Here is a 12,369-nt window from a genome sequence, read left to right as displayed (position 1 = left end):
TTTGAAAATTATCGGGAGGACGGGAGGTGCTCGTAACGTCTCGGATCGGCCCGTAATTCTTCTCACACGGTACGAGCCGCGAGCATCTGCGATTTTCTCCCGAGAGAAAAAAATCGCCTGCGAGCTCGTATGACAGCAAAAATCGCACCGTGTACGCCCGCCTTAAGTTTATGTCTATGGCGATTCACAGTATGGTGTTACTCCGCAGCGGTGACGACCCGACCAGGCTACAATAGTCCAAATATAAGTACTTATTATAAGTGTACCGTAGTGATTCGGAATAAGACAAAAAACACGGTTTGGAAGATGAATTCATAATGTACTCACTCATTATATACATTTTGCAAATTTTCAACACAGAAAAAGTTAAATAGTGCTGCTTTAATATTTTTGCATTGCTAATTGGTTAAATTTTTCTGTACTTCTTAAAGCCAAGACATGTGAACGTTGACATCTAATGCCAGTCTTTTTATTCCTTGGCTTCACAGCAGTCAGAGGAAGCCGTGCATGTGAATGGCGAGAGAATAGAGAATGAGTCTGATGAAGAAGAGTCAGAGGACGGAGAAGACACAGAGGAGGATGAGGAGCTGGTCAGAGAGGATAGAGCCAAAGCCTCTCGGGAGGGACCCAAGATAGATTCAGTCTCTCAGGTGGGAATTTCAGCAACAAAGCTCATGAGCCAATGGAAAAATGGTCTCATCCATTCTTTTTTTCCATCTTGTTGGTTATTTCCTGGATATTTTGTCCAAATGGCTTGTTCACTGAACCTGTGAACAATTAGAGTAGCATCTAGTCATTACATTCCTCTGGAAGGATGTTTATTTGTTAATTTTTCATTCAAAAGCCTCTTGAAGAAGAACAGGATTCTGAGGAGTCACCAGAGGGCGAAGGTGAAGAGGAAGGGGATGAATCAGACTTGGTGAGTTCACAAACATTCTATCAGAAGACACAGCATAGCCAAGAGTTATTTGCACACAATGCTTTGAGACCAGGGAGTTTCACAGATCTGATTTGAGGTTCCTGAGATAATGCTTTGTTTCAGTTTGTGGACTGTAAGTTCCTTCTGTCCTCCTCAGAGTTCAGAGTCCAGTTTGAAAAAGAAATGGAAAAAGAAAGTCAAGGGGGACCATGCCTGGCTCCGACCATCAAGGAAACGCAAGAGGAAATTGAAAGCGAAAACAGAAGGACTATCAGGTACAGTAAATGTTAAAAGGCCCGTTTTCCTTGAATATCTGCTGTAGGGCAACACCTCAGCTGTTAATGACTTTCATTTACAAATCTGTCCCATCATAACTCCAGGAATGGAGTCCCAGTCTCAATCTGAGAGCCAGAGCTCCCCATCAGCCCCTTCTGACAACAGGAAAGAGTATAAAGAAGTCCCACTAGACTCCCTCAACCTAGCAGCACAGGAAGCCTTACTGACATCTCCAAGTACAGGTGAAATTAAATCCTGAATTATTATTAATATATACGTTTTTGGGTATTTAACTTGGGATAGCAGTGAATGATCTTGTAGATGAAAACGATGGTTTGCTTTTTGACTATATGATGAAGTGCATGGGGAAGTCTGTTTCTGGTTTAATGCTATATAAATGTGTCTTAAGTTGCAACCTGTTAAATTCTTCAAGTTAAAAGTAGAAATTGGCTGCTTCATCTAGTTACAAATACATTTTTTATGTCTTTAGGCTTTACCATCTGATTGGTTTCAATGTCAGTGTCTTGAAAGACACATTTGTGTAAATTTGTGTTGTAAGGCCTTTGTGGTGGCCTCCATCTTGGATAAAATGAGTCATCAAGACTCAACTGATATGGTGCCCCCTGGTGGTCATGTGTCTATTGAAGAGTAATCCTGAAGCAGTTTGTGCTATCTATGCAATATTTTCCATCGATATACATCTGATTTTGAAGTAACATTATAATAAAAAATAAAAAAAAGTGTGTGTTTCTTAGCTGTTTCAGGGTCAGTGGAGAGCACAGACACCGACATGGTGCAGGAACTGCCCCTTTGCAGCTGTCGAATGGAGATGCCCAAGAGCCGAGAGATTCTCACGCTTGCGGACAGGAAGTGTATGGCGACAGAGAGCATTGACGGCCAGGTGAGATGGTTACTCTTGTGAATATGTAGAACGATGATGGTGACAGTGATTGCATTTTCAGGAGTACATTATCTCACTATATACCATGGGTACTCAACTCTGGCCCTTGATGTCTTTGAGATCTCGAGGTCCTCAAGCTCTGGCCCTCACTTTTTGATCCAACTCACCTGCCTTCCTAGTAATCCTGAAGATTTTTATTAGCTTGTTCAAGTGTGTTTGATGTGGTTTGAGCTAAACTCTGCAGAAAACTGGACCTTGAAGGCCAGAGTTAAGAACACCTGCTATATACCATCTGAATATGGGTACCAATTTTTTAAATGAAATGAGATAAATAATTCGGTTCAGTACAGAAGGTCCTAGGATTCATCTAACTGCTGAATACTTGGCATCTTCTTTTTCTGTATTGTCATTTTTCATGTTACAATACACGTTTTTTTACTCTTTTTAAAAGAGAAGGTTCAGAACTCTATTCTAATTGGTTCCCTGTTGTTCTGGGGGTAGCTGAGCCGTTGTCAGAGTGCAGTGCTGAAGCACGAGATGATGAGGCCTTCAAACTCTGTCCAACTGCTGGTTCTGTGTGAGGACCATCGTACGGGCATGGTCAAACATCAGTGCTGCCCAGGCTGTGGCTTCTTTTGCAGAGCCGTGAGTCTTTGGCTTTACCCAAGAGAACGTTTTAGATCTTTGATTGGGTTTCAGCATGACAAGCCACTGGCCAAGAAATTCATGACTGAGTGCATGTGTCTGAAAAGCTCCAGAGTTTTTACTTCAGCCACATTTGAGCAAAACACTCAAAGGTATTTCATGTGGCCATCGTGTAGGGCGTCTTCATGGAGTGTCAGCCAGAGGTGAACATCTCCCACCGGTTTCATCGAGCCTGTGCCTCGGTGCTCAACGGTCAGAGCTTTTGTCCACACTGCGGAGAGGAGGTCAGCAAGGCGAAAGAGGTCACCATTGCCAAGGCTGATACGACGTCTACTGTGCCTCTCACCCACGGCTCCTGCGCGCCCACCACCTCAGAGGGCAAAGCAGACACCACCACTGGAGGGTATGTGTAAGCTGTTTAATGTTGTGTACCTAGGTAGGACTTTCTGGATCAGCATCCTTGTAGGATTTTTTTGTGTTTGTTTCTCCAACTTTTGGGTTAAAATTGATTTGTTGGTCAATAAAGGTCCACTCGGCTCTCTATTCTTGGAGAGGGCAAAGCAGATAGCACCTTACCCAAACCTTCACGGTCACAGGACACATCTGTGTCGCCTTTGGGCTCCAGAACCGGACCTGTAGGAGCTGGATCTGGAACCGGACCTCCACCAGGAACCACTAAAGAAACTCTGGAAAGTGTCCTGCTGGCTCTAGATGCAGAGAAGTAAGAAAACCAACTATTATGGCCACATTATCCATACTAACATGGGGTTCAATCATTATGAAGTCTTGTACAATTTGCACTGACTCATTCCCATCATTTTTTCTACTCCAAGACCCAAGAAGCTTCGGTTTCACCCAAAACAGCTGTACATTTCTGCCAAACAAGGGGAGCTGCAGAAGGTCCTATTGATGTTGGGTAAGAGAGATGAATATTAAGTTATTTGTCTTATTCATGGTTCTCTGCTCTGTGCTGGAAACCACCTTTGTCATTCTCAGTGGATGGGATAGACCCTAACTTTAAAATGGAGAGCCAAAACAAACGCACACCGCTCCATGTAGCAGCTGAAGCAGGTCATCAGGAAGTCTGCCATATGCTGGTGCAGGTGAGGGCAAATGCTAATGAACTGGTATTAACTCAAAGATGAAAATTCATCATTAATTCACCCCACCTGTGTGACTTTCTTTTTTTCTGTGAAACATAAAAGAGAACCCTGTAGTAGTTCTGATCTCCTTTGCATATACAGTTATGACTTTTCATGATGTGTCACACCTGGTTTGACCTCAATGACTTTGACATTATCATTAAAATCAGTGATTTTATTCTTCAGGCTGGTGCAAACCTTGACATGTGTGATGAGGACCAGCGGACTCCCCTGATGGAGGCCTGTGAGAACAATCATCTTGACACAGTACGCTATCTTCTGAGGGCTGGAGCCATCGTCTCTCACAAGGTCAGCTGCCACGAGCAAGAGGGTTGATAAGCCAGTCTGTTTAGTACATTCTGTAATCAAATGCTTTTTGAGGAACATCCACTCTGTTTGAAGCCTGTTCACATCCTGTTTCCTTTTCTTTTCAGGATGTTGAAGGTTCAACATGTCTCCATCTTGCTGCTAAGACTGGACATTTTGGCATTGTACAACATTTGCTGTCTACAGGCCTTGTAGATATTAACTGCCAGGTTTTGGAACTTCTGTTACATTTAACATTTGTAAAAATATTTTGAGAATGCAAGATGGTGTTTTTGGGGATTTCCACCATTTGAGTCAATAGACTCTGCCAAACATATCTCAGGAATTTCACAACTGCACCAATAGTCCTCCATCCAACTGAAAACTACTCCTACTGATTCTTGTTGTGAGTTTCTCAAAGATTACAAGGCACGTTAATGATACACTCTCAAAATTATTATTATTTTTTGTTAATTTGTGTAGGGGTTTTTTTTTTGGTCATTAAAAAAATTAAATCTGAAATTCCTCTAAATAACACAGTAGAAAATATTTTGTTGCTTTGGACATTTTTTCTTTGGTTTTAATAACCATAACAAAATAACTTTTCACTTATCCATTAAAAAAGTTTTATCTTAACCTTGAAGTATTATTTATTTATTTATTTTTATATACCAGTAGTTCTCAACTAGAGGGCCTCAAGATGACATAAAATGATTTGCATTTAAATTTACATTTTTTATTACTTTTAAAAGTGTGGTTTCTAGACCTGGAAAAGCCATGTAAAATAATAAAATCTTAAAAAGCCATGGGCATTTTTGTAATGAATATACGTTGTTCTAGTTATTTCAAACTTCAAAGTATTTCATTGCATAGTAATTGTGAGGAAAAACAATTTTGTAAAAATCCTGATAATCCTTCAAATTAATGGGGCTTTCAATATTGTTGTGGACAGTGGGAGCCATTGGAGTCAAAAATACTGAGATGTAGTTGCATTTCTTGTTCCAGGATGATGGAGGATGGACAGCCATGATTTGGGCCACGGAGTACAAACATGTAGACCAAGTAAAACTCTTGCTCTCCAAAGGGGCTGACATCAACATCCGAGACAAGGTCTGTGTGCTGTGTTTTGTATATGGAAACTGCAGTAAAACTGCATCAAAGTTACATCTGCAGTTTTACAGTATTTTGTAGTTTACTTTGTCAAATTTTTAATTCTTGCATAGGTTTAGATGACAGACTGTTTAAAATGCAGTGTATTTGATCTGTTGCAATCGCCAACTCTGATTCTAGGAGGAAAATATCTGTCTGCACTGGGCGGCATTCTCTGGCTGCGTGGAGATAGCTGAGATTCTGCTGGGTGCAAAGTGTGATCTGAACACTGTCAACATCCACGGAGACTCACCGATGCACATAGCGTCACGGGAGAGCCGGCTCGACTGTGTGAAGTGAGTAAACCTCCACTAGGTTTTATCGATCCAGACTGATTGATTGGGAAACTTCCTTTCAATCTCACAGGTCTGTAGTGAGCTAGGCTTATTTACAACTTAGTGACGTCTGAGCCATCCACCTAGAAGATAATTCTACTGCAGGATTACACCCATATCCGATGTACTGCAGTCTAATCAGGTGCTTGTGTAGATCCCAATCAGCTTAAAGCTGCATTCTTTTATCGGAGACTGGATCAATGTCATGTAGATTTATTGAAGCTGGACACTAGCAATAAAGGCTTGCTCTCATCATTTCCTGGACAAATTTTATTATTGATACGTTGGCAGGCAGTTACAGTGGTTGGTTGGAGTCCTGAATGTAATATTGCCACAGGAGAAGATGGATTACACATATATTTTTTCATCCTTAGAATTGGTTTGTTTGAAACCATTGAATCAAAGCAAAATATTTACACTGAGGATGAAAATGTGTCTAAGACAAAAAAATTTTTTTGGAAAATGGTGTTTTTTTTTTTTTCATTTTGTTTGTCCTAACTTTTAAGATAACCTCTTTTGTGCCTCCTGTAGCTTGTTTCTGTCACGAGGTGCTGACATAAGCCTTAAGAACAAAGAGGGAGAGACGCCCATGGAGTGCTGCAGCCAGAACTCGAAAGTTTGGACCGCCCTTCAAGCCAGTAAAAAGCAGAGAGAAGCTAACAGCAACCAGACTGGCCCTGTAGAGAAGCTTCTCAACAGGTAGATCCACTTAATTCATATCTCATTGTCCTTCAGCTCACAGGATCGACATGTTTATTTAAACCAGAATTAAGACCTAAATTAGCTTTTAAATTACCATGTAATTGTGTTTAGGGACATCGCCAGAGGCTACGAGAAAGTCCCCATCCCGTGTGTGAATGCGTTGGATAGCGAACCCTGTCCTGACAACTACAAATATGTCCCTGAAAGCTGTGTGACATCCCCAATGAACATTGACAAAAATATCACCCACTTGCAGGTAGACAAGCTGAAGTCCTGTTTTTATTGTAACACTTTTCAAATCTCATTGATATAAGAATGACAATTAATCGTCTTGGCACTGTTGACAAATTTGAGTTGGCTAGTTAGCTAAGACAGAACATTGAACGAGTAATAAATCTCTAAACTAAGTAAAAAGATGTATAATTGGTATTTCACTCTGCAGTACTGTGTCTGTAAAGACGATTGCTCCTCAGCTAGCTGCATGTGTGGCCAACTCAGCCTGCGCTGCTGGTATGATAAAGTAAGTCCATTTCTGAGCTCTCCATCCATAGAACCTAAACAGTCAGCTCTCTGTCATTCACTCTTGATGTTATATCTGTAAATTGGGAACATTTGGGTTATTTTGAAGCACAGTTACATGAATTACTAGCTCTTACTAGCTGTTGATGTCATTTGACTTGGCAAACATCTCCACCTAGAGGTGGAACTAGCTAAGTACAAGACAATGCGAAACGGTCTAGTCAAAAGTGTAAGTGGTGCTAAATCAAATATCACTGTTACTAATGCCCATACTTAGAGTTGGGTGTTTGTTAATTGTATTTAAAGTATTAAACTAGCTTAGGTAATATTGATATCTTTATCTAAGCGATAAAACGGATAAATAATAGGGGACCTGAGCATTATCTATGGACAGTAATAAAGTAAGAAACTATGTAGAAACCACCCAGAACACCCTAGCAAACTGCATACCAATGCCCTGAAAACCATTCTATGTAATCTAGCATCATGGTGGCGAGTTTTGAATTGCCAAGCACCATTGACATGTTGCAATGTTCATTTTAGTATGAGAGTTCAAATGTTTTGTGTTTGTGGTGTCAGGAGAGCCGTCTGCTGCCCGAGTTCTGCAATGAGAAGCCACCCCTTATATTTGAGTGCAACCACGCCTGCTCCTGCTGGAGAACCTGCAAAAACCGTGTGGTACAGAACGGACTGAGGTACCTCACATTTTTTTAATTCTACAATCTACACATAAAATCCTGAAGTTTATTTGACTAAAAATTCACTTGGTAATATTTGAAAACAGGAATTGTGCGCTCCATAAACTATGTAGAATCATTTAAAAATCAGACAATTAATCACCCTGACCAACTATTTAGTATTCACATTAGGGCTGGGCGATATAGCTAAAAAATGTATCAACGATATAATGTTTCATATCGTTCGGTAAATGCAAATGTTTATTTTAAATTCGACTAATATTCATTCTTTATTCACAATCTCTTTATCACAGGCAGGCACAGCACTCATTTCAGCAGGTGTTCGTGTTTGTTGTCTGCGTCACTCATAGCACGTGCGTATATCGTGCGCTATATCGAACATTTTTATATCGATATCGAAGAAGGTGTACCGTCGATAAATGTTGATACCGTTTTATCGCCCAGGCCTAATTCACATGTACTTGTTGTTCTATTGTAATATATGATCTGGATTGAGTGGTTTTCTCTTAAATGATTTCTTAGGATAAGACTACAGTTGTTCAGGACGCAGATGATGGGATGGGGTGTCAAGACGTTACAGGATATCCCGCAAGGAACGTTTGTTTGCGAGTGAGTTTCTTATTTAGAACCCTTTTGAGCTTTATGATGTTTCTACAGGTGATTGAGGCCTGCGTTATATCTTCCTGTTTCAGTCTAACTGTGTGTGTGGCTGTGCAGATGTTTGTTTAGGTGTGTCAGTATGGATACGATTGTGTGCTTAGTGTGTTTGTACCCTAATGTCTCATTTCCTTCCAACAGATACGTGGGTGAGATCATCTCTGACGCTGAAGCAGATGTCAGAGAGAATGACTCCTATCTTTTCAGTCTGGACAGCAAGGTATTGCCATCCTAGGATGACTTCCCTTCAAAATCACATTACCTCTCCTGTCTGCTCCCCGTCAATAGTGGATTATCTGCATGCCTGCAAGCACATTTTGCATATATTGTTTAGATGACCTCTGTCAGCACAGAAGAATGATTTATTTAGCTGTACCGTGATACTTTTAGTACTTGTATTTTAGGCCTTCAGTATTCTTGCTTAGACAGATGTTGGACTGATGGCATAAAATCTGGGTTGCACTACAGCTTATTCTGGCCAAGAACCATCCATTTAGAAGGATGAGTCTAACCAGCATGCAAGCAAGCAACCACAAAGGGAGAAAACTGAAGTACTGAAATCAACTATGATAAGAAATTAATTAAATTAATACTTTTTAAAAGTATTATTAAATGAATAAGGTAATTAATACTTTAAATAAATAATGAATTAAATATTTAAACTTTTATTCAAAAAGGATACATTAAATTGATCAGAAGGAACAGTAAAAGCCTTACACATTGTTAAAATCAATTTTTTGTTTTAAATATGCTGTTCCTTGTATTCATCTTTTTTTTTTTAATATATCACCGTTTCCGCAAAAATATTAAGCAGCACAACAGTTTTAAACATTGATGATAATAAGAAATATTTCTTGAGCACCAAATCAGCATATTAGAATGATTTCTGAAGGATCATGTGACACTGAAGACTGGAGTAATGGCTACTGAAAAGTCGGCTTTACAATTACAGGAATACATTACATTTTAAAATACAGTATATTGAAACAGAAAATTTTAAATTGTAATATTTCACAATATTATGTTTGTTTGTTTTTTCATAAAAAAAAAAAATCTTACATATTTTACCTGTGTGTGTGTATATATATATATATATATTTAAAAAGAATAAGAAAAAAATAAATCCTTATTGTTGAGCCCCTCCCAGTCTCTTCAGTCTGACCTCACTCTACAAACACCTTCTCAATTTATTTTCTGTCACTGCTGTTGCAGGTGGGTGATATGTACTGCGTTGATGCACGTTTCTATGGCAACATCAGCCGCTTCATAAACCATCACTGTGAGCCGAATCTGTTCCCCTGTCGGGTGTTCACCTCTCACCAGGACCTCAGATTTCCTCACATCGCGTTCTTCGCCTGCAAGAACATCAGTGCTGGAGACGAACTTGGGTCTGATTTACATCATTGTCCATTTACTTGCTAATACTCAATTTAGGTTGACTCAACATGTTAGTTTCCCCATCATGCACTTCATGAATGCATTTGTTGGGAGCTCATTTATTTTTACCGGAATATAAAATTGGAATTTCTCTCCCCATCTCAGGTTTGATTACGGTGATCACTTCTGGGACGTAAAAGGGAAGCTGTTCAGATGCCAGTGTGGCTCATCCAAATGCAAGCACTCAGCCACTGCCATCGCCCAGAGACAGGCAGATAGTACGCCGGGAGACCAGCAGCCCAGCGCCTTGCCCGATACCAGCTCGTCCACCCCATCCAGCCCCAGCTAAGCCCTCTGACAACCATCTTTCTAGCATAAAACATCCGGTTCTCCTACTTTTACGGTCGCTTCCCATCACCAGCACGGGTACCTCTGCTATCTCTAATAAGACCAACCCGGGCCACTTGATGCCACACCCACAGTGCCACGTTTAGCTCTGCTGATCTGAAAGCCTGATTGGTTGAAACGGTGTAAGGGTTTAAAGTCTTGAAGGTGAGAGGTGCACAATTGGACTGTTTTTTCAGGGTGTTCAGTACGCACATTTTGTATAGGTTTTTTTATTGTCATCCCGCCCCTTTGGACCACGATACATCTTGTTCGACATCATGAAAAGAGCTCAAAGTGGATTTTTTTTTTTATCTCTCTTGAGAATGAACCTGTTTGAGCCAATTTATGGACTTTGCAACAGGTTTCCGTTGAGTACTACCTTATTCTTGTCACACGGTGTTCTCCTGCCCGACTCGAACTTCTGCGCCATTCGCGTACACACTTCTTGTCATCTTTTATGAACTTTATTCTTCACGGTTTCGAACAGTCAATTCCCAAATGAGTTTCAAATAATGTTTGCATCAATTTGTTTTACTTTTTTTCTGATTTTAGTTTTTGTACATTCACAGAATATGCAGAAAATTATGTAAAGGTATTCAAAGACCAACCTTTTTTTCCCAGTAGCCTTTTCTGAGTCATTCAGTGGGCTGTATTAACTTGAGATGAGCTATTGGCTAGCAATCATTGGAATTAAGCGCCCGTCGAGCGTGTCCTCTGGTTCACAGACGCAGGACGTCATGTCAGTGCTACCAAAATCATGAAAAGGCCTCTGAACAGGACATTTTTGGCCTATTTCCTCCCAGTAATAAGCCCAGTTCTTAAGTATAAATGCGTTTTAATGGCGAATCGCCACTGGAAGTGCAAATTAATTCGGGACAAGTCTAAAAACAAGCCCTATGGGTTATTTCCTGCATGTTACAGGCCTGGATAGACACGGCTGTTGTTAAATGCCATATTACTTGCACCCCCATCAATGCAAATGCAAACTGTAAAATATTTCTATATGTACTTTCGGTCACAATGATGGAACCTGTTAGCATGCTTTTGAGACATGTGCTTTAGGAATAGGACTGGAACGTTTCACTCTGGTGGAATGAAAAGTGGTCGGGTGTAGGAAAACGCAAATGGTGCTGAAAAAGGTTTTTGTTATGTTAATTTTGTATTACTCACCAAGTGAATACAAGTTGTAAAATATGGTGAAGAAGCAAGTGTTTCATTTTTTTTTTTTCCCTTTTCATTTGTATTTTTAAATTGGCATCTGTTTTTTCTAACTGTAGTTTGACAATAGTTAGCCTGCATCGATTTTGTTCCATAAGTTCATGTTGATGGTGAAACTATTACAGTCTTTTTAAATGTTGATAGTGTAGTCATGTCCTTTGTGCAAATCCAGACATAGAGATTCAAAACACTGCAAAATGAGGGGGAACAACGAAAACGGTAACACATTTCTGGACAGTGAAACATGATGCACAATCTTACTGGTTGTGTTTTTCTTTTTCAATAAATTTACTACTCATAAAAGAGAAACATCTCTGTCACTGTTATGAAAAAATAACATGAAGTACGATGATAAATACTAGTTTTGCGAATCTGGAACTAACAATCTCTGCTGTTCATCCCATAACGCTTTTTGAGGAAGCAGATAATTCACGTTTTTGTCTTTGGAGTTACACTTTTAACCCATGTGGCCACAAATGAGACCCAAGGAGTTTTGCGATGCAAAACAGGAAGCCTTTTGATAATTTATCAAGAGGTGTTTTTTTCTTTCACTTTTATAAACTCTTTGATTATTCTCTTCCTGATTACTTGAGTTTTTGGTTGTAATTGATCCAATGAAATGTGAGCTGATGATTGAGGCCCTCTGACTTTGCCAATAAAGGCTTTTAACTAATGAGACAGGAAACCTGCTTTTCCGCATTCCACAGTTGCAAACTTTAAGACCTGTTCACTATTACAGCGGTCAGTACAGTTATGAGGATCACGCTTTGTGGATACACAGTTACGCTGAGAAGCTGGATCGTGTAAATTCATAGAGCTGCACAAGGTTAACAAATAGGCAGGGCCATGAAGGGGTCAACACGGCATAACTCTGACTGGAAGGAGAGAAAATCCACTGTTATCTATGGTAGGATGTTCACTGGGTTTGTCTTTCGAGGTTGCCGTGTCATTAACTGGGTTGTGGATTGTTATTCATCTGTATCACAGTGAACTCTTCACTTATTTTAATGATAGATAATGCTTTAGTGACATTTAGTGGCATTTAGGTTTAGTGACATTAAATGATGAGCTGAGACTGAATGTCTTTTTGTGGGTGAATCTCACAAAAACATGTCCAGGTTATGTTACTATAAAAGCT

The 12,369-nt window shown here is 39.9% G+C and overlaps 1 protein-coding gene across 7 annotated transcripts in view; it reads left to right on the top strand.

Annotated features, from left to right (window-relative positions):
- Window positions 1-12,369, top strand: part of LOC107692285 (histone-lysine N-methyltransferase EHMT1-like) — a 33,745-nt gene extending 21,376 nt beyond the window's left edge. For 4 of the 7 annotated variants that reach the window (XM_016491257.1, XM_016491255.1, XM_016491253.1 and 1 more), the window contains exons 6-27: window positions 489-650; window positions 845-919; window positions 1,077-1,194; window positions 1,300-1,437; window positions 1,951-2,096; window positions 2,598-2,741; window positions 2,918-3,144; window positions 3,268-3,462; window positions 3,575-3,657; window positions 3,738-3,844; window positions 4,070-4,192; window positions 4,318-4,419; window positions 5,195-5,299; window positions 5,480-5,634; window positions 6,205-6,372; window positions 6,487-6,631; window positions 6,818-6,895; window positions 7,474-7,589; window positions 8,115-8,201; window positions 8,391-8,469; window positions 9,462-9,637; window positions 9,792-12,369. In XM_016491257.1, coding sequence (XP_016346743.1) covers window positions 489-650; window positions 845-919; window positions 1,077-1,194; window positions 1,300-1,437; window positions 1,951-2,096; window positions 2,598-2,741; window positions 2,918-3,144; window positions 3,268-3,462; window positions 3,575-3,657; window positions 3,738-3,844; window positions 4,070-4,192; window positions 4,318-4,419; window positions 5,195-5,299; window positions 5,480-5,634; window positions 6,205-6,372; window positions 6,487-6,631; window positions 6,818-6,895; window positions 7,474-7,589; window positions 8,115-8,201; window positions 8,391-8,469; window positions 9,462-9,637; window positions 9,792-9,975 — 2,913 coding nt within the window. In that variant the 3' untranslated portion in view covers window positions 9,976-12,369. Of the gene's footprint in view, window positions 1-488; window positions 651-844; window positions 920-1,076; window positions 1,195-1,299; window positions 1,438-1,950; window positions 2,097-2,597; window positions 2,742-2,917; window positions 3,145-3,267; window positions 3,463-3,574; window positions 3,658-3,737; window positions 3,845-4,069; window positions 4,193-4,317; window positions 4,420-5,194; window positions 5,300-5,479; window positions 5,635-6,204; window positions 6,373-6,486; window positions 6,632-6,817; window positions 6,896-7,473; window positions 7,590-8,114; window positions 8,202-8,390; window positions 8,470-9,461; window positions 9,697-9,791 lie in introns of all 7 variants that reach the window. The other 3 variants (XM_016491254.1, XM_016491260.1, XM_016491259.1) reach the window with 3 other exon arrangements.

Source organism: Sinocyclocheilus anshuiensis, unplaced genomic scaffold (genome assembly GCF_001515605.1).
Source record: "Sinocyclocheilus anshuiensis isolate Anshui unplaced genomic scaffold, SAMN03320099.WGS_v1.1 scaffold478, whole genome shotgun sequence".
NCBI lineage: Eukaryota > Metazoa > Chordata > Actinopteri > Cypriniformes > Cyprinidae > Sinocyclocheilus > Sinocyclocheilus anshuiensis.
Note: the sequence above shows the minus strand (reverse complement) of the source record. Positions and strands in the feature narration are given on the sequence as shown.